This window comes from Brassica napus, chromosome C8, assembly GCF_020379485.1.
Source record: "Brassica napus cultivar Da-Ae chromosome C8, Da-Ae, whole genome shotgun sequence".
NCBI lineage: Eukaryota > Viridiplantae > Streptophyta > Magnoliopsida > Brassicales > Brassicaceae > Brassica > Brassica napus.
In genome coordinates this window covers 42,068,100-42,090,033 of record NC_063451.1, presented here as the reverse complement: position 1 = coordinate 42,090,033, position 21,934 = coordinate 42,068,100, and the positions used below count along the sequence as shown (strand labels likewise).

General features: G+C 38.5%; 2 protein-coding genes and 1 pseudogene across 3 annotated transcripts; all 3 read left to right on the top strand.

Annotated features, from left to right (window-relative positions):
• The first annotated feature begins 12,906 nt into the window (after positions 1–12,906).
• On the top strand, positions 12,907–17,002 carry LOC106413391 (E3 ubiquitin-protein ligase RSL1-like). Its single transcript, XM_022707574.2, has 4 exons — positions 12,907–13,866; positions 14,025–14,764; positions 14,932–15,156; positions 15,228–17,002. Exons 1-4 carry the CDS (start codon positions 13,471–13,473, stop codon positions 15,397–15,399), a joined length of 1,533 nt encoding a protein of 510 aa, XP_022563295.2. The 5' UTR covers positions 12,907–13,470; the 3' UTR covers positions 15,400–17,002.
• Positions 17,003–18,019: 1,017 nt separating this feature from the next.
• LOC106367145 (putative clathrin assembly protein At2g25430) lies at positions 18,020–19,372 on the top strand. 2 transcript variants are annotated; one of them, XM_048764997.1, is made up of 2 exons: positions 18,020–18,632; positions 18,739–19,372. In XM_048764997.1, the coding sequence occupies exon 2, from the start codon at positions 18,741–18,743 to the stop codon at positions 19,275–19,277; it is 537 nt and encodes a 178-aa protein (XP_048620954.1). In that variant the 5' UTR covers positions 18,020–18,632; positions 18,739–18,740; the 3' UTR covers positions 19,278–19,372. The 2 variants fall into 2 exon arrangements, with proteins under 2 accessions (XP_048620954.1, XP_048620955.1); XM_048764998.1 differs by having other exon boundaries at positions 18,028–18,632; positions 18,747–19,372.
• Positions 19,373–19,403: 31 nt separating this feature from the next.
• On the top strand, positions 19,404–21,344 carry LOC106412402 (annotated as a pseudogene).
• Positions 21,345–21,934: the final 590 nt, after the last annotated feature.

The following is a 21,934-nucleotide window of genomic DNA, read 5'->3' as shown; positions in this document are numbered from 1 at the left end:
AAAATAAGTTGCAGTATGTTTCTTCTTCCTTTATTATCTTAAGGAGGTGTTATTGGTTTATATATTTTGATTGACTTAGAAATCCATATACTATTTATAAATCCAAGTAAAATATACAAATTCGGAGGTTTTTCCTCGGATTTGAGTCTTTGTATTTTTAATTAAAAAATTCAAACAAATCCATTCAAATCCATTATAAAATCAAATATATTAGTAAATCCGTACGATTGAATAACACTTGATTTGATATAGAATTTATGAATCATTAAACCAATAACACATGATTTTAATACATATTTTAAAATCATAGAACCAATAACACTAGATTTAGTTCGGATTTTTAAATCCATTAAAATACAACAACCAATAACCCCTAATAAACATATTTGGTTAAATGAATTCATAGATTAGTTGTTCGGTGTTAAAAAAATCATAGATATACACCAAATAATTAGGAGTAAAACTCGACTACAAAAATAAATATGCTCTTCAATGTATTATGCGATTTATAGTAAATTTTAATTAAATATTTTTCTTATATATTTATACAATTTTTTTTTAAAAAAATATTTTTATTTACTCTCTTACAACTGTAAATGTTAGCTGTTTTGATTTTGAGAGGCTTGAAGTGATACAAAAAGGTTTACATCTTTTTTATGATTGTTATAAAAAATAAAAAAAATTGCTACCACATTAGCTGGTGGTAGATGCAAAATCAATCAAGTTATAAACTCACTCGGTTTCATAATAAGCGTCATTCTAACATATTTTTGTCTTGTTACATAAAAAGTATCACTTTACAATTCTAACTAGATCTTGACATGCGCGCCCGCGCGGATGTTTTTAACTTTTATATTGTTTTAATTTTTTTTAATGTATATTTACACCTTCGCAATATTTAATATAATTTTATAGTTTATATGCATCAATTTTATTATTTGTTTTATATTATCATTTGTTTTAGTTGTTTATATGTATATAATGGTTTCGAAATGAAATAAGATATCTAAATCTATTAATTGTTGAGTTATTATTTATTTGTTTTGTTTATATATTATTTCTTTATTATAATAACTCATTATTTATGTCGAATATACTTTTTGGTTCTTAATAATAAATGAGAGAATTTCATGTTTACTATTTTCATGGTACCATTATTCATCTTTACCACTAGTAAATGGACATTTTCAAAAATACATTTTTTCATTAAGTGGCAAAAGACTATTATACATTTGTTCTCTATATACATAATATATAATTATTTTCTGAAAAAATTATGTTTTCGAATTATACATTTTCAAATTTGATTTTTTTAAAAAAAAATCTTTTTGAAAATAAAAAAAATATGTTTTAAACTATTTTTTATTTTTTTATATATTTTTAGTATTTATTTATATGTTTATTAGAATCTTAAATTTCACATTTCAAAAACTCCACCCCTGAGCTCTAAACCTTAGGGGTATAAATGTCTTTAACCCTTCATTAAAAGTAAGAGTAAAAATGGTTAGTGTAAACATAAAAAATGATACTATAAATGTTGTATTTATTGCAATTTCCCATAAAAATAGATAGGTATTTGATGAAATGTTATATTTTAAACTATATTCAATTGTGATTTGAATGCATATAAAACAGAATCTACGTTTATTGATTAATTTAATATACATTCTATTATTGCTAAAAGAATAAAAAGAGTATATTTGTTATTTAGGTAAGTCAAACGGGATTTTAAAGGAATGTGTGTCAATTAATCGGAATTGAATCTTGAGGTAACATTACATTCGCTTTCGGGGCAACGAACAGACGTGATTTGCAAGGTTTGATAACAGAATATGAAGCTATCCTTTTAGTTATGGCGATTGCTTTAAAATAGGAAAGGTTTTTTAAATGATACATGTAATATGGTATGAATTTATTAGTTTAGATTTGGTGGACAGAAAATATCTTTTTATAATCAATTTTAGCATTTTCAATATATTTTGGATATAAAAAAAAAGAGTTATGGTTAAAAATGGTTGTAAATACTATGAAGAAAAACCGAGAAACAAACAACTGTAACAAAAATAGAAACCAAAACATGCAATCGGTTTAGTTATATCTATGCAAACTAAACTTAGATACTGTATAATTGCCTCCTTGAATAATTATGATATATAATTATATAATGGACGTTTTACGAAGTTTTTTTTTTTTTTTTTTGCTAAATATGTTAATATCATTAGAGATAAAAGAGTTCACTACAATGTAGCTAATCTATACAATCACAATCCTGGCAAAAAAAGAATGTAAAAAACAGGATAGTGATAAAAGACATAAGAGTTGGGGTTCGACGAAGCCCATATCAAACTTTGACTAGCGCTGAAGCTTAGATGAGCCAAAAAGTCATGAGGTCTCTGAATTTCTGCCGTTTCCTCAGTGCAGAGATGGAATTTATAACCTGTCTATTGATGTCTTTGAAGAGAGCCAGTGCAGGTACCAAATTCTGATTGTGTAACATGTTGTTTCTTTGCTGCCAAATGGAGTAAGTAAGCGCTTGAATGACAAGCATCTTCAAAACAGATGGTGCTCTTGGGACAGACGCACAGGTCCAGTGCATAAGGTCTGACCATGAATTGAAATTTGGCACATGGCAATGTAGACGGCGCCGGACTTCAGACCAGATTACTAAAGCGTATGAACAAGACAACAGTAAGTGGTCACGTGTTTCTTCATGGGCAGAGCAGATGCAGCAGTGTTGAGCAACCTGCATACCCCAAGAATACAGTCTAGAGCGAGTAGGAAGTCTGTTCATATTTGTGATCCACATGTGGAATGCATGCTTAGGTGTTGATCCACTAAACCATATGAATTTAGCATACGCTTGGATACTACCACGAGGTCTTAATACCTCCCACGTTTTGGAAGAGGAATAAGTGTCGCTTAGCACGCCGTTAATGGACTAGCTGAACGAATCCGGTCCAGTCTCCTGAGAAGGAAATGACATGGCTGATAAGTACGTGTGGAGGTTTACTTCTTGATCCGATCTTGGGTGAGGAAGTCGCCATCCGCTGGAGTTACATGCATCTGCAACAGACGCATCAATTCTTATCCTAAGCCTTCTAGTCCCATCAGTACCAAAAACATCAACAAGAGGGCCATATGCAGTCCAACTGTCAAACAAAAAGCTTGTTGAAATACCATTTTTTACATTACTGAATAGGAATTTTGAGGCCAAGTCTCTTAGTCTAAGCAAACACCGCCAGTTCCAAGATTGTGAAACAGATTCCTGTTGAGACCAGAACTGATACGAAGATTGACAGTTATATCTCTTATGCCAAGCCACCCAAAGCGAGTCACTGCCTGAGAAGAGGAGCCAGACCAGACGCAGGAGCAGAGTGGTGTTCCAGCGTTTGTAACTTCTGAGTCCTAGTCCCCCCTCTTCCTTTGGTAAACACACAGTTCTCCAAGAAACCTTGGCATTGGAACGTCTATCGGTGCATCCAGACCAGAGAAACTTAGAGCAGAGAGATTCAATCCGGGAGATACACCCTTTTGGAAGAGCAAAAGTGGAGATCCAGAAATTAACTAGACCTGTTATTACTGTTTTTAGCAGCAGCGCACGTCCGGCAAAAGAGAGAGATTTAGTGGCCCATGAGTTGAATCTCGCATTGAGCTTGTCTAGCAGTGGAGAGTATTCTGATATCTTCAGTTTCCGGTGCATTAGAGGAAGACCTAGGTAACGTATAGGTAATGAGCCATTTGAGAAACCGTAGGCTGAAAGCGCATTGGTTTCTTCAGCATTCAAACCCACATGGAACAATTGGGTCTTATCTCTATTCATATGAAGGCCAGACCATCCAGCAAAATCATCAAGAGTCTCGTTAATACCATGAAGGGAAGAGGATCCACCATCAAAAAAGATCATGACATCATCTGCGAACATAAGATGCGATATTCCCAAATCCTCGGTATGAGGGTGGTATCTGATGTAGCCAGAGTTATATCGGGAGCGCAAGAGACCCGAAAAAACTTCCATTGCAAGCACGAACAGATAGGGAGACAGTGGATCTCCTTGCCGCAGACCTTGAGTACTTCTAAAGTATCCTCCCGTGTGTCCGTTAACCGATATAGAGAAGGATGCAGTGCTTATACATGTGAAAATCCAATTGACAAACTTGTCAGGGATGTCGATGGCTCTGAGTGCTGCAATGACAAAATCCCATCTGATGCTATCAAATGCCTTTCTCAAATCAACCTTCAACATACCACTAGGGTCAACTTCATTCTTGTTGTAACCGTGAATGATCTCTGTCGCAAGAAGGACATTTTCAGATAGAAGACGCCCCGGAAGGAAAGCTGACTGAGAGTGGCCAATTGCAATAGATAGAATTCCTTTTAGCCTGTCTGATAAAAGCTTAGAAATCACCTTGTAAATCGTGTTCAAGCAAGATATAGGGCGAAAATCTGTGGTCTTGGAAGCATTCGGGATCTTTGGGATGAGAACAAGATTTGTTGCATTTAATTGTTTTAGCAACTGTCCGGTGCTGAAGAACTCCGCTACTGCTGCTGTTACTTCACCTCCGAGCACTGACCAAGTATAGGTGAAAAACTCTGAAGTATAACCATCTGGGCCACTTGCTTTGTTGCGGGGCAAGGAGAAGAAGGCCGCCCGGATATCTTCGTTGGTGAATGGAGCAACCAAGGAGTCCTGCTGAGCTATTGAGCAAGTGAACTCAAGTAGACCAGAGATATCCTCTTGAATAAACAGGGGTGGATCCACAGGCTTTCCCAAGAGTTCTGAGAAGTACTCCACACAATGGTTTTGAATTTCGCTCTGAGACTCAAACCGATTTCCACTCGCATCTTCCAGATAATGAATGTGATTAGAAGCTTGCCTTGCATTAGCCATTCGCTGGAAATAGGGGGTGTTACGGTCACCAACTTGGAGCCAGGTGACTCTGGATCTTTGAAAGAAAAATGTTTCCTCAGCAGCAGATAGAGTGAGCCATTTCTCTTGGAGCGCAAGCTCCCTTTCAGCATTCACGATGGAGGGGTTGCTCAAAGTGAGCACTTGCGCTGCAGCCAGAGCCTCCGAGGCTTCCTTGACCCTCATCTCGATGTCAGAGTAATTTGTTTTACTGAAGTCCCTTATATTGCGCTTAAGTGTCTTGAGCTTCCTTGCAACACGAAACATAAAAGATCCAGAGACTTGAAAAGAGAACCAGTGACTTGCGACTAGAGGAAGGAAACCATCGTTTTGCAGCAAATAATTGTAGAAACGGAAAGGCTTCTTTTGCCTTGGATCACCAGATTGCGTAGATAGAGACATTGAAGCATGATCAGAAAAAACCGGTGCACCAAAAAACGCTAAAGACAAAGGGTAACGCAGGAGCCAGTCCTCATTCACTAAAGCCCTGTCCAGCTTTTTAGCTATAGGTTCAGACTTCCGCTTATTCCACCAAGTGCTAGAAGATCCTCTGAAAGAAAGGTCTGCGAGTCCCGATTGGATCAGGGAGTCAGCAAACAGACGTGTAGGAAGATCAACATTCAGACTGGACGCAGCCGAGTTTTCTTCAGGGCGCAGGACTTGATTAAAACCACCAAGAACAGCCCAAGGCTTCCCTAACAGACGCTGATCAGCCGAGAGAGAAGTTAAGTCATTCCAAAGGTGTCTCCTTACAGATTCATCCGTGGAGGCATAGACAAAAGAGATAACCAGAGGGGAGGAAGAGTCAGGAAACTGAACCTCACACGCTATCATCTGCAAGGACTTGTAGAAAACATCCACTTTGACGCTAGGCTGCCACATAATCCAGATTTTTCCTAATTCCGAGAAGGAGTAGTTATTATCAAACAGCCAGCCAGGTAACAACTTGTTCAAGAACTTCTGTTGCTTCCTCGGCTGAACATGAGTTTCTATCAAACTCCCAAATAGGTGATTATTCTTCCTAGACCAGTATTTAAATCCGCTACGATGCGATGCTTTATTAAAACCTCGCACGTTCCAACAAAAAATTTCTGTACACATTAAAAAAGGATTAGTTGATTTTGGGACCTCTGTCCCGACCATTTCTGGCCCTGTGCCTTGTTTTGACTGGGATGTATTGTCCTTCCTCAACATCAGACTCGGAAGATTGAATATCCGAGGAGTCAGACTCTGCCTCTGATACCGATAGAGGATCATGGGCCTTGCTAGATTCAGCTTGACCAGTGTGCATAGCAGTCTTAGCACTGTGGTTGGGAATAGAGTCTTTCGCAGCTGAGGGAGCAGCATTAAAAATTCCCTTTCCTTTGTCGGGGCCTGGAGCATGATCCTGCTTCCCGGGAGTGGTTGTGTGTTTAGGAGGTTCACCATTACGGGAATGGTTTGGTCGGTTTGAAGGAGAACGAGGACGTCTCGGTCTGTTTCTTTTCTTGTTCCCTTGTCCTCCTGATCGAGTACAAGCTTCAGTAGAATGAGTAGTTGATTTGCAGTTAACACACGTGATTGGAGCAGAGGGGCACCGCTTGATGCTGTGTCCAATTTCCTTGCAGTGAGAGCAATCTGGAGGCATCCACGGGCTTGAGACCAATACCCTGCTGATATCTCCAGAGTCAAACTGAACATTTACTGCCTCTGGAAGAGGCTGCCTTGGATCGATGATAGTCCAGACTTTGGCAACTTCCAAGTTTGATTTGTTAGCTGTTGTCGGGTGAAGATACTTTGGGTCCTCTACAAGTCCAGCGATTCTTTCAAGACCATCTTCGTTGAAGAACTGAAGAGGGACATTGTGCAGCTCAAGCCAGATAGGAGCAGATGATAAAGCCGGTTTTTCAGGAAGGTTTCCGGGTTCCCAGTTAGCCACGAACATGGTTTGGCCATCTATTTGCCAGAGCCGTTCTTTGATGACCCGATTCCTCGTGGATACGTTTGGGATGCGGAATAGGAAGGCATTGCCTTCAAGCTTAGACACAGTAATGTCTCTGAATTGCTTGCTCCAGATCCCATTTACGATGTTGTGAATTAACTTTTGTGCTGGCGGGTCTGAGTAGAATTGACCGATAACAAAAGCCTCCCAAGATTTCTTGTTCTTTTCAATCAAAGAGTTTGGGATTTTAATACACATTTCACCAGAGGGCAAAGCAAAAGGGTTACCCTTTTTCTCTAGTTTTTTCCCGTAGCCTTTGAATAAACCAACCCATTTATCAGTAGGATTGCTCGCAGGTGGGGGTGGTGTTAGATTCTCTGCAGCCAAGTCCATTGAAGTCGTGGCTGGAGCATTTTGTTCTGGGCTTGCTACAGTAGCAGCATGCACAGAGGGGGAAGCCGGTGTGTCCTTGAGGTTACCGTCTTCAGTTATCAGAGGTAGAGACGGAGCCAAAGCTTTATCCGATACGGAAAGCTCGATTGCGTCTGTGGTGGATTTCTCTGTAGCCCTAGTCTCAAGAGGGGGATCTGAGACAAGAAGGTCAACCGAGCTCACTACCATAGCGGCTGCGAGGTCAAGCTTCTTGGAGGTCGAGCTAGGTGGAGATTTTGCGGAGGCGTCCGAAGGGGCTCCGGAAGATCGAGATGAGGAGGACGAAGTAGGAGAAGCAGAGGCTCCTCTACTTGAGAGGCCTAGCTTGGGTTTCTTCTTCTTGGCCATGATGAACGGGAGGGCGGACGGAGGGATTTGTGCCGGATTCCGCCGCCGCGCGAGCCTCCGGAGATGTGCAGCAAAGGAGCTCACTTTCGTCGGTGAAAATATCGCACTTTTTGTCTAGGAGAGAGAAAAAAACTAAAGTTGTCTCGATTATGATCCCTCGAAACTGTACAGGTTGAACTTTTTATAGTGACTGGGCTCACCCCGAGGGGCCACCTCGCCAGAAACCGTATCCCACGTTCAGTACTGGCCGTAGCCCACCTGACGCAGGGGTTTTTTAGCTAACCCAGTTCCACCCCGCTACCCCCGAGTATCGAACTGGCGACCTCGGGTAGTCGTGTGTGAGAAACATTCAGTACTGCCGCTAGGCCACCTGATGTTCTCAACTGAATTTTCTAAATGTTGAATTTGATTCTGTTGACATCTTTTTTTTTTGTCAACATATTTCATTTTATTATTAAGCAAACCAAGATATTACATAACTTTGGTTTTTAGTTCTTGCTTCTTTAGCTAGTGCATCTACAACATTTAAAAAAGATCGGGACATAAAGTGAAAACTGAAATTACAAGCTCTTGATATGTTGTAGATATCTCGTATCATAGAGACAGCCTCCGTGACACGCTTACTGATGATGGTTTTTTCAGCATAAAACTGATTTAACTCATCTATTAATTGCTTACAGTCACTAATAAAAGCGACATTCTCATACCGTAAGCTTTTGATTTGTTGGACTGCCATTAACATTGCCATTGCCTCTGCTTCTATAGATGTATTTGTTGGCACAATAGAAGAGGAACCTCTTATCTTTTGGATGCCTTCTTTACTGTGTAAGGACCATCCTATTCCTGCTAGCTCTTGATTACTCTTCCAAGAAGCATCAACAAGGCAATATAAATTTGTTAATGGCGGGAGTACCTCATGAATATTTTCCATTTGATTCCTTTGTGCTCCAGTACTTTGTTTTTGAGAGCTTTCGATGTCTATTGCTTTATTCCAACACTGATTCTCTCTTATTGCTGCATGAATAACTCTGAGAATGTGATCTCTCTTGTGATGGAACAAGATGTTATTTCTCATTTTCCAGATGTTCCACCCAGCAAAGAAATTCAGAGCTTCTCTTTTATCCTGCTTAGCACCAATCAGCAGATAATTAATATTCTCAATCAGATTATCTGAGGTGCTAGCAGACACATAAAAACTAGTAGGAATCATCTCCCAAATTTCTTTAGCGACTCTGCATTCAAACAACATATGGTTGAGTGTTTCAGTACTCTCCCCACATGTTTGACATGTATTATCTATTACAATTCCTCTCTTCCTCATATTATCCATCACAGCAAGGCTGTTATGTGCTACCCTCCACCAGAACGTTTTTAACCTCAGAGGAATCTTTAGCTTCCATATATTTGAGCAACATTTTCTTACTTCCTCCGGGATTGTTACTTGATCTATCTGGGAATCTTGATCTTCCATTTGGCATTGTAAATGATAGCCCGTCTTCACACTATAATTTCCATCTTTAGTGTATGACCAGACAAGAGTATCAGGATTACCTGTTTTGCTTGGATGAATACTTAAAGCATAGTTGGCATCAGCTTGATTAAGAAGATCTGTGACTAGCTGGATATTCCACTCATGCTCGCTTCCTATGAGTAGGTCATTGACTCTGAGGTCAGGGTGGCTAATTGAACCAGGTCCAGAGGCTGGAGATGATGGCTTCGTTTTGATCCAGTTATCCTCCCATACTCTGATGTTTTTCCCATTCCCTACAATCCATTTACTTCCTGTTTTTAACAATTTTTGAGCTTGAATAATACTACGCCATCCATAACTTGATGTAGTGTAACTCTCAGCTTGCAAGAAACTTGAATGACGGTAGTATTTTGCCTTAAAGACTCTAGCCAGAAGGGATTGTGGATATTTCATCAGTCGCCAACCCTGTTTAGCTAGCAAAGCTATATTAAAATTCTCCATATTTCTTATTCCTAATCCTCCATCCCTTTTAGATTTAGTAATTTTATTCCATCCTATCCAGGGTATCTTATGCTTGTCCTTGACAGATGCCCACCAAAAGTTCCTCATATAAGAAGTAATTTCCTTTAGTAAACCTTTTGGCAATAAAAAGCAGGACATTGCATAAGTAGGGAGAGCTGTAACAACTGCTTTTAACAGAACCTCTTTCCCAGCTTGGGACAGAAATTTATTGTACCAACTATCTAATTTGTTCTTTATCCTCTGCTTCAAGTATTCAAAAGTATTTAATTGAATTTTTGGTAGATATGATTTGACTTTTTAGACAATACTAAACCGAGAGTTAAATAATTATGAGTCATCTATATTCGGTTTACACTATTATTTCGGTGGTTAACTAATTTTGTAAAGTGGCGGTATTAAAAGGTAATAGCATTGAATCGTTTATTAGTGGTAGTATATTTCAAACGGCCGTGTTTTACGCAGTGGCATGAGATTGTAATTTTTTAGGAAAAGTCAGAGCTAAGTACTATTTGTACTTCTGTTTTAATAGATTAGATGCAAACTATACTTACTTTCAGTTGAAAATTAATTGCAAACTGCATTAATTTTATAAATTATTTTATTTATCTCAAAACTATTGGTCAGCGAGGTGTAATTAATACTCCCTCCGTTTTTTAATATAAGTCGTTTTAGAATTGTCCACATAGATTAAAAAATCATTATTTTTTATATTTTTTAAACAAAACATCATTAATTATTTACCTAGCCATAAATCAACCAATAATAAAATAGAAGATATATTATCATTGGTCATATAACATCAAGTGTTAATAAATTTTACATAGAAAACCGAAAACGTCATATAATATGAAACATAAAAAATCTATAATATAATGAGGCAGTTGTCTCTTTCCTGAGGCGACACGTCAGCATTTTGGTGGGTCTCACTTTTAAAAAATGTGAGAAAAAGTGTCAAGTATGTGGCTCGAACCCGAGTTATTGAGATATAAACACCAACATTTATACCACTAAACTAAAGGATACTTTGTACATTAATGGCCGAAACTAATATATATCTATGAAGATCAGAAACCTTTGCTTCTTCGATTTTTTTTGTGGGCTGGGCCTACAAGTGTATTATGAGTTTCATTTTTAAATGAGGTTCATTACGTTATATGAGAAAACAACAATTATAGTTTTTTCATATTGTAAACTGTCTTCGTTTAACATGAGTTAGGGTTCTTTTCATCATTGTCTTAGACAAGTCTGAGTTACAGAGTTGCGCTGTGTATCTGTTCGTAATCTATTTTTTCACCGGTGAACTCTTCATCTCCCCATCTTAAATCGCTTGATCTTAAATGTTCCTGATTTGTAACATTTCTGTAAACCCTATATATATATATGATTCTCATCTTTGATGAACCCAATCTGTATCTCCACAAAACTCATTGATTCCTCTTAGCTTTAACGATCTTATAGAAAATGTCTCTCTGCCTTTCCAGTTCCTCAAACCGGCGTTTCCGGCATCTGTCAATCAACCTTTGAGTCTCTCCGTGTTGGTCGTAGTAGTCAGAGCATAACCTCTAACCTCCTCGCTTATGGGATTCCCTGAGCTTCAAGAAAGACAGTGAGTTTATGGGAATCACAGTTCTCTTCTTTGATGAAAATGTAAGTTAATCTTTGATTTATTACACTTATTTAATATAATTGTTTTTAATTGAATTCCTAATTCTTTGTTAAATAATATTATTTACAGATTCCGTGATTTTTGGGTTTATTCCCGCCGGACGTGCTAATCATTACATGTTTGAAAGCCGGTTCCATTGTGAAAGTCGATCGTTTTGAGGTTGCTAGGTGCTCAAGCATGTACAAAATAATTGATTATTCATTCCTCATTCGTTTCATCTCACCAACTATTATTGATAAAGTCATCACGGGTGCTCCTGAGATCAATCTCCAAGCATAATTAGACTGTTTGACAATTTCCAAGTGATTGCGAACACAAACTTAGAACTTCCATGTATATTATCATATTGCATCTGGGTTTATAATATGTTTCGTTATCATAACTGATATTTAAACTCGCAGATGTGGTTGGGCAAATCTGTTCTGTCCAAGGCTATGACCGTAGCAAAGAAACAACTCGAGTTGTTATCCATCTCCTCATTGATCCGTAAGAAACAACCAACACGCAATTTCCTTTATATTATTATCTATATTGTGCTAACATCAATAATCAAAAATATTTCCTACCCAAATTTCGTGGTCGTTTATTTATCTCCCTTACTTATCAAACTAATTTTACACAAACCTTTATTTTACAGCTTATAACAAACCACAACAACCCAAACAATCAAAACACCAAAAACTAGAATTCCAAAAAAGACGAATCATTAATGATCACCTTTCTTTTTTGTCTAATCTTAGAAATAATCTTTAAAACAAATATACCAAACCAATCACCTCAACTAAAACTCAACGACACATACATCGAGTCAGCTAAACAAATACAAACTACACGGCCAGCTATTTAACAATTTACAAACTTACTTTCGCAACGACACATACATCGAGTCAGCTAAACAAATACAAACTACACGGCCAGCTATTTAACAATTTACAAACTTACTTTCGCAACGAAGAAGACGACAACCAAGATCAGTGAAATTACCTAAACAAAAAAAGCAGAGTAAGTTATGAACTCTAATAAATACAACTTACAATGATTTTTGTTTACATATTACCAATCAAATAAAAGATAAACAAACACATCCACAACAGGAGATACAAGAGACAATCCCGACAGACACAAAGGCGGCAACAACAGCTCCACCTGCTCACTCTTCTTGTCTTATAAAAATAGCTTACATGCCCAATGTCAACAGGCCAATGCTATTGTCTTCTTATGAGAAATACATAAATTCGTTTAAAACTCATTAAAGCCCAAATACTCAGAAGTGTCACTCATTTTATAGTTATTTGTACAAGTCTTCATGTATTTGTTTTAAAGGTCCGGTAAGAGCAACAAGTTTAAAAATAAAATAAAAACATATAACAAACATAATAAGGACAATAAAAATTATTACTTTAATACACACAACTTACACAACTAAACTGGAGAAAAAATATCCAGAAACAAAAGGTACTCTCAACAACTTTAATATAATTTATGTACTCTCAACAGTACAAGAAACAAATTAAAAAGACAAACAAACAATAAGTCTCAGTGACACAGCAATACTAACACAGTTTAGTCCTTCATAAGTGGAGAACAATGCATACACAGTTCATCATCACAACTCTAACCCTATAACAATAAAAAAAAAAACTTGAAAAATAACTCAAAACGCAAAATTCACAATTACAATAACCCTAGCAAATATTGAGATGAAACAAGAACTCTATCTACAACCCCGCGCAAGCGCGGAGGCAGTGACCCTAGTTCTCTAAAATGACGTATATTAAAAAACGGAAGGAGTAATAATTTACATATATTTTAGTCACTTTCTTAATATTAATATGTTTGAAAAATATCAAAATGACATTTATTTAGATTGAAACTCAAATTTTTTCGAATATTATATCAAATATACCTCTATTGATTTCGCACTTATACAATTTACTTCAAACTTCAAAGCATCATAAATGAAAAAAAAAAGATTAATTACATGATAACGGCCAATGGGAACGTAAAATCTATAGAAATGAACTCAATCGTCACTAACCAAGAACGGTTACAAGTATGAAAAGACCTTTTCGGCTAAGTATAACGAGCAATTAAAGAGAATTTATTTGGAAACTTCTCAAACACGCTTTACTAATAATCCCTATCGCTCCTCTCCCTATATAAACAGGTCTATTTCACGACTAAACTCCACACCTACAACAGTCATGGAAGAATCACACAGTTCAGACTTGATTTCTAAAAGACAGCGTCTCGATTCTTACATAGCCGGAGATATCACAAACCCTAAAGGCGAGGGTTCTTCTAAGCTCGTCCAGTTTGCTGACAATGTCGTCTACAGATTGTACTTCAAAGGCTTGGTGAGTGACGAGGTGGTGGCGGCTGAGAGTGGAGAAAGGACCGTGACGGCTGGATTCGGAGTTGCGATTTGCGACGTGGCGGATAACTTGTTGTATGAGATGAAGGAGTCACTGAGTGACGGCGGCGAGGTTAAGCGCAGAGGAGTGGAGATTAGGGCATTGATTCATGGCTTAAGTGAAGCCTTCAACATGGGGATCAGACATGTCAGGATTCATTGCGATGATTATCCCATTTTTCAATTTGTAAGTGTTTATATATTCTTTTGTTATAGTTTTGATTAGTTTATTCTTATTCGGCATGTTACAACTAGTCTCTAGAACATTACAAGACATTATTAGAAGAGTTTTGTGATTGGTCTCGTGTTCGGTTTGACGCAAATGAATCTGATTTTTCAATGTAGATAAATGGTGGAGACAAGCCTAAACAGAACGAAATGCGTCAGCTAGTGAACGAAGTTTGTCGCTTGAAAGAAAAAATGGACTCTTGTGAACCTCTTATGGTTGCACGGAACGATGTGAAGTTCGCTTTCAAGCTGGCTAGAGAGGCAATAGTTTCTCAAAGCAGCAGCAGCTTGGATATGAAGGCAGCACAGGGAGAAACATGTGCCATCTGTCTCGAAGAAACCGATGCTGGGAGGATGTTCTCGACTGAACAATGCCATCACCGCCATTGCTTTTCTTGTGTGAAACAGTATGTGGAAGTGAAGCTGCTTAGCGGAATCGTGCCCACGTGCCTTGGTGAAGGATGCAAGTTAGAGCTCACTCTTGAAAGCTGCAGCAAGATTTTGACGCCTAGGGTGACTGAGATGTGGAAACGGAAGATGAAAGAGGATTCGATCCCCGCTGCTGAGAGAATCTACTGCCCGTATCCAAACTGTGCAATGTTGATGTCCAAATCTGATCTTTCGAGCGATGCTGACCAATCGAAAGGTCAAGAATGTGTCAAATGCCGTGGACACTTTTGTATTGATTGCAATGTACCATCGCATACCGATATGTCGTGTGATGAGTACAAGAAACTGCACCCTGACCCTTTAGTTGATGAGCTAAAGTCTCTGGCAAACGACAATAAGTGGCGTCAATGTGTCAAGTGTAGGCACATGATTGAACTTTCTCATGGTTGCAACCACATGACTTGCAGGTATATATATATACATATATATATTCATATTAAGTGCCATTTTTAAAACTTGAATTTTGTTTCCCAAAAAATGTAGTTTTTCTTTTTCAATTTCAGTGAATTTTTTAACAGATTTTACTTTCATGTATAAAAAATTGTATTATATAATGGCATTGTACTTTGTGTAGATGTGGATATGAGTTCTGCTACAAATGTGGGGTAGAATGGAAGAAGAACCAAAATTCGTGCCCCTCGGGTTGTCTACTTACTGGCCATGGTGATTATGATGATGAAGATGATGATGATGGTGACTCTGAACATTCTTGTGAAGAGGATATGTGTGAATGCTATTATGATGATGATGGTGTTCGTTGGCGCGACTGGTTAGACTTTGTGGATCATCAACCTCCTATGTAAGTAAGTTTTTACTCTTTTTTTTAAGTCCTTTGTTTCGCCAATGCACTAAATTTGGGTTTTTTTGCAGCTATGACATGTCGCCGCTTCCTCCGGGTGCGGTGCATGAGTATGAAGCTTTTGACATTGAAGAAGGCAATGATGATGAATATGACGATTACGACAACTACGGTGGCCTAACGGAATCTGACCATGACGGAGGGTTTAATGAGGACGTCTACAGGGAATATTATTCTCTCTAATCTATCCTTTTTTTTATCAAAAGAAAGATTAGAGTTGTTTTGGAGAATACTTTTCCATATTTTCTTTGTCTCTTCCTTCGTTATGTTTAAATTAAAAATTAATTTAAGACAGTGTTTAAGTAACATTCTGCAAAAAAAAAAAAGCTTTGCGCTTTGGGTTGTTAATTTCTTTTCTTTTTTCCATTGAATGTTTTTTTTTGAAATTTTCATTGAAAGTAAGATGTATCTTTTGTTCGGAAATTTGCTAGGGGTTGTTCATCGTTTGGATTGGGCCTAGCGAATTGTGATGCGAAGATGAATAAATAAGATCGGAAGACGTTTAACACTCCCGATCCAGTTGTTGGCTAAACAAGCTATGTTATTGTTCGAAGATCCAGTTGTTGGCTAAACAAGATACATTATTGTTCGAACAGAGCAATGTAATCAGATTTAAATTGATGAAAATAAATGTTTATATATTAGCAACGGGAAGGTTACAGAGAATACGAGTTACAATCTAACCGAAAGTAACTAAGGATGATAACATAAACCTGGCCGAAGATTAGGTTTAAACCTCGAGGTCGAAGTGTTTTGGTGTGTGTGTGAACAGTGCCGGCCTTGGGCAGAAGCATAGGCTTCCGGTCCGGTTCATAATAAGTAAAAGTTCGGCCGTGTTTGCCAAAAAGCTTTGGTAGCAGAGTTAGTAAACCGTAATATTGGGGATGACTGGTAAGTGACGTGACTTTTATTTTTTGGTTTTAGAATAACAGCCGTAGATTTTATCGACGTAGCTGTAGATTAATTATTTCCAGAGCACTAAATAGCTTTAGTAAATTTGATTTTCAAAGCTATTTTGTTTCCTATTTTAGTTTTTATGGCTGTAACTTTAAATTTTTTCTTAAAGCATGATTGATAAACTAAAGTGGATGTAGAAAAAAAAAATTTTGGAAAGGACTCACAGCACTTAGCAATCACCGCCATTATACTCTCTGTTCAAAAATGCGGCCGCCTAGCCGTCTAGGCCGCCGCCTAGGCTTTGTTTAGAGGTTGACCGCGGTGAATATGCCCAAATCGGTATATCTATACGTTGATCCGCGTTGATCCGCGTAAGACCGTCTAATTCCCGCGTTGACCGCCTAATTCCCGCATAATTTCCGCCTAGACCGCCTAAGTTTTTTTTTCTTTTCTTTTTTTTCGTCCGTGTAAAGTTGAAACATGGTTGATTATTTTTACTCATTATTGACAGATTTTGTGTAATTATTCATTACTAAATAATTACAATTAACTATCAACCTCAAAACAAACACATAATTACTTCATTTAGAATTTTTTTTGTACCAAAAACACAATAATCTAGATGTTCGACAAATCAAAAAGAGACTGTTTAAAATTATATATAAAAAATTATATAATTATGTCTAAGAACATGTGTCATCATGTTTAAAAATAGCTAAATATATTAAATTGTATTTAAAACTAGGCTCCGCGTAATCTCCAGTACTCCCTGATTTTTTGGTAACTCCCTAAACCCGGGGTTACCGTCCGACTAGCGCCTAGCGTAGTTCCGAACATGGATTATACTTAGGAGTGGGCACTTTACCCGATATCCGAAGCCGCACCCGAACCCGATCCGAAAAACCTGAACCGAAATACCGAGTTACCAAAATATTCGAACGGGTATTGAATTAAGAGAGATTGTATCCGAACCCGAATGGATATCCGAAGATAGCCGGACATATGTATAATTAACCTTATATTTCTAGTTTACATCTCTCATTTTATATAAAATATTTATATTGATAATACACATATTTTAAGTTCATATGATATACATACAATTACAGAGAAAATGATTTGCTACTTACTTAAAATGCATGTCAAGCTTTTTATTTTAAGAATTAACAAAAAATTACATCCAAAATTTAATAACAATAACCAAATTAATGTCTTTTTAGTTTCAAAATGTTATGTCCAAATCTATTAACCATTCAATCTATTAAAAATAAAAAAACTAGTTAAGTGAAAGTTATATTTTAAATATAAAAAATTTGAGAAATGATTTTTTTTTCAAAATTTAAATATCCGAACTCGATCCGAAATAACTGAATTCGAACTAAAAATACCCGTATCCGACCCGAAATACAGAAATACCTGAACGAGTTCTACACCTCTATACCAAAATACCCAAAAATCTGAAATACCCGATCCAACCCGAACCCGAACCCGAACCCGAACGGCTGCCCCTAATTATACTTATCAAAGTTGAGACATTCAGACTCATTTAGATAATAATTTGTTTGTGTGTGTTTTATTTTAATTAACAGGTCCATAATTATAATTTGCATTTGCAAGCCCACATTTTCTACGGACTGGTACTGTGTGAACGTCTCTATCTTTTCCGTTTTATACTTGTTTCTCTCCATCTGTTCCAAGAAAAAATTCGAGTGTAATTCCCGTCGTGATCCCAGGAATTTCGGAACAGTTTTCTGAGTTCCAAGATTTCCGGGATTCTGGGCGAATATGTCATTGACTCTTTCACGATGCGATCGCATCCCCTCGCATTCGTACTTCGATTCTACTCGAGCTCCGGAGACCATCTTAGCCGAAGTCGCGTGCTTCTTTCCCGACCTCTAATCTCAATGCTTAGTGCTCAAGGCTTTGGATTGAATCTACTATGTCCTCACAGATCATATCGAGATTAGGACCCAACAGTCTTGAACGTCATTGAACTTTGATCTCCTTTTTTTTTCGAACAACGAACTTTGATGTCCACACTTTAATATTCAGTCGATGAAATGAAAGTCAATACTTCTGCTTCTAGGAAATAAAGTCAAAAAGAAAAATATATTTTCTGTTTTTAGCTACATTTTAAAAAGCTAGACATAATTCTCCAATTCGAAAAATAACCTGTCAATCAGGCAAATACGAACATTTTTACCTTCCGACAAGCACACAGCTCCCGACAGTACCTATAAAAAAGAAATCGCATATCTCTCTCGACATCAACAGCTCTGTTATATCCACGTCATCACGAACTCCGAGTCTAGTCTTAAATTCACCTCTTTCTCTCTCTTCAGACACCACCACCTTTGTCTACTCCCTTCGTCGAATCTCACACCGCCAAATTTCTTCTTCTTCCTCTTCTTTCAGAAATCTAAAGATCCCGTGAACCAAATAATCAAATCTCCAAACAATCCGACACCGTTTTCGATATCATCTTCCTCCGTAGATCTAGCGAAGAAAATCTCCCAACGGTAATTTCCGGAAATAGCTTTACAAAATAAAACTCGATACAGAGAAAAAAACAATTTCATTTATTCAAATATTTTTTCCCGTTAAAATTCAAAAAAAAAAAAAAAGTTATGCAGATTTTGGGGGAGATGGCGCCGAGTATTCGAAAAGCGATCGGAGCGGTTAAGGACCAGACGAGCATCGGGATCGCGAAAGTATCGAGCAACACGGCTCCAGACCTCGAAGTAGCCATCGTGAAAGCCACTAGCCACGACGACGATCCCGCCAGCGAGAAGCACATCCGCCAGATCCTAAACCTGACTTCCCTCTCCCGCGGCTACGTCCTCCCCTGCGTCGCCTCCGTTTCGCGGCGTTTGGGGAAAACGCGCGACTGGATCGTCGCTCTCAAGGCCCTGACGCTGGTCCACCGCCTCCTCGTCGAAGGAGTCCCTCTTTTCCAGGAAGAGATTCTCCTCCACTCCACGAGACGACGACGAGGAGTCACCACCAGGATGCTCAACATGTCCCATTTCCGCGACGAGGCGCATTCGAGCTCGTGGGACCATTCGGCTTTCGTTAGGACTTATGCTTGTTATTTGGATCAGATGCTCGAGTTAGCTTTGTTCGAGAGGAAGAGTGGAAGTAGTGAACATTTGAGAACTAGATAGAGTTGTGTTTTATTGAAACATAAACTAAGATAGCTCAATGAGCTTTATTGAAATATAAAGAACAGAAAGGGAAAGACTTTGGGTTGTCTGCAAGAGATTCAAGAGTTGTATTGATGATTCATTAAGATGAGAAGAGAGGCTGCTAGAAAGCTCAGCCAAAATTACAACTTCAGAATTGTTAACAACATATATATATGAGTCTATAACCCTAGTCTAAAAGCTTCTAATGGATCATAAGGTTGGGCTTTTCTTTGGGCTTCAATAGTAGCAATCATAGCAATGGTAGAGGAAGAGACGACTTTCGATCTCCTCCTCAGAGATCTTATGATTACGAGAACGGTGTGTCTAGGAGAACTCGGTCTTACGGAGATGTGACTGAGATGAGAAGAAGAGACGAGAAGAAAGTTGCTACACCGTTACCTGAAATGCCCCCGGAGAGGATTTTCGGGAAGATGGGACATCTACAGAGGCTGCTGGACCGGTTCTTGAACTTGAGACCAACCGGTTTAGCTAAGAACAGCAGGATGGTGTTGATCGTGTTGTACCCCATTGTGAGGGAGAGTTTTAGGCTCTATGCTGATATCTGCGAGGTGTTAGCTGTGTTGCTCGATAAGTTTTTCGATATGGAGTATACGGATTGCGTCAAGGCCTTTGATGCTTACGCTAGTGCGGCTAAACAGATTGACGAGCTTATCGCGTTTTATGATTGGTGTAAGGAAACGGGCGTGGGGAGATCTTCAGAGTATCCGGAAGTTCAGAGGATTACAAGTAAGTTGTTGGAGACGTTGGAAGAGTTTGTGAGAGATAGGGCGAAGAGAGGGAAGAGTCCTGAGAGGAAAGAGATCGAAGCTCCTCCTCCTCAGCCGGTAGCTCAAGAAGAGGAGCTTGAGCCTGATATGAATGAGATCAAAGCGCTTCCTCCTCCTGAGAGTTACACTCCTCCTCCTCCTCCTGAGCCTGAGCAGGTGAAACCGCAATACACGGATGATTTAGTTAACCTAAAGGAAGATGATGTCACCGCCCACCGGTGATGACCAAGGAAACAAGTTTGCGCTTGCTCTATTCGCCAGTCCACCGGGAAGTCAATGGGAAGCTTTCCCTTCGGATGGAGTGACTTCAGCTTGGCAGAATCCTGCGGCTGAGCCAGGGAAAGCGGATTGGGAACTGGCGTTGGTTGAGACAGCTAGCAACTTAGAGAAACAGACAGCCGCTTTGGGCGGTGGGTTTGATTCGTTGCTGCTCAACGGAATGTACGATCAAGGAGTGGTTAGACAACACGTGAGCACTTCTCAGTTAACCGGTGGAAGCGCGAGCAGCGTGGCTTTACCTTTACCGGGTAAAACCAACACTCGAGTACTGGCCTTACCTGCACCAGATGGGACCGTGGAGAAAGTGAACCAAGACCCGTTCGCGGCTTCGCTAACCATTCCACCTCCTTCTTACGTGCAAATGGCTGAGATGAAGAAGAAGCAGTATCTGTTGAGTCAAGAGCAGCAGCTTTGGCAGCAATACCAGCGTGAAGGGATGAGAGGTCAAGCTAGTTTGGCGAAGATGAACATGGGACCGGTTCCTAATGGAATGCCACCTGTTCACGGAATGGGATCGCCGCCAACGGGATATTACTACAACAATCATTACTGATGATTCATTCTTTTTTGTTATTTTGATCTCTCACAGAGCATGATTACGGTAAAAACTGTTCTTAAATTTTTTTTTCTTTTTTCTTTTTTGTTTTCTGATTTAAAAAAAAAATTAAAAATGAACCAGTCGCGAACCGCCACGTGTCTGTGGGGTCCGCAAACAGTACAGCAAACCCCTGTGAAACGTTTTTTATTTGGCGACATTGAAGCACGGTTTTTGCAACAAGGTGGTGGAGCCCACGCGTAAGAACCCTCATCCCACCACCGATAATCATGATCTCTGTGTCATATATGTGTAGATGACTTGTCTTTCACCTTCGATCTTTTGTGTTTTTTTATAGTTGTATTGTACAATGTATTAATAAGCTTGATTCCATCTTGTATTAACACATTTTGATATCGTATTTGATGTTTTTCACTTGTCAAAGAACATTTTTGTTGGTTTGAGAGGAGTTACAGTTTGACTTGCAAAACACTAGGACTTGTTCATGTCTTGGGTTGTGTGTTGTCCTAACTCTTTTGAAGTCTGAGGCCATTGGTTCAAATTTTTGTAATTGTTAGGTGAAATAGATTTGTTGCTTTCTTATGAATTACGAGATGCATATGGAAGTCTCTGTTAGACCAAAAAGTAGGTGACCCAATGAGGTTATTATATATTGACAGCTAGGATGTGACCCTTTTGTATCAACGATCAGTCGTTTAAATTATGGGTTAAGCTAAGCTGGAGTCTCTTCATGCCCAACTCACGTCAGGGTGTCTCATTTTTATATAACCAGGTCACTTTTCTGGATAAATGAATATCACCGCCCGACAATCATGTGGTACGTACTATATAATAATGTTTGACTAATTTGGGGAAGGATTGGGCTCTTTCAGTTGTCCATCTTGTTTATGAACATCAGAATTTGATGGAAATAAAAAATTTTGTCTTGTAAACTAAATTTTTATTTACAATCAAAATGCCAAAAGCCAGAAAATATAATGCCAAAATAACATCATTCTATGCAGAGTCGGGCC

Coding starts and splice junctions, on each gene's coding strand:
- LOC106367145 (XM_048764997.1), top strand. CDS start 18,741: ATGCAGATTTTGGGGGAGATGGCGCCGAGTATTCGAAAAGCGATCGGA.
- LOC106413391 (XM_022707574.2), top strand. CDS start 13,471: ATGGAAGAATCACACAGTTCAGACTTGATTTCTAAAAGACAGCGTCTC. Junction 13,867..14,024: donor ATTATCCCATTTTTCAATTT/GTAAGTGTTTAT, acceptor TTTTCAATGTAG/ATAAATGGTGGAGACAAGCC. Junction 14,765..14,931: donor TGCAACCACATGACTTGCAG/GTATATATATAT, acceptor TACTTTGTGTAG/ATGTGGATATGAGTTCTGCT.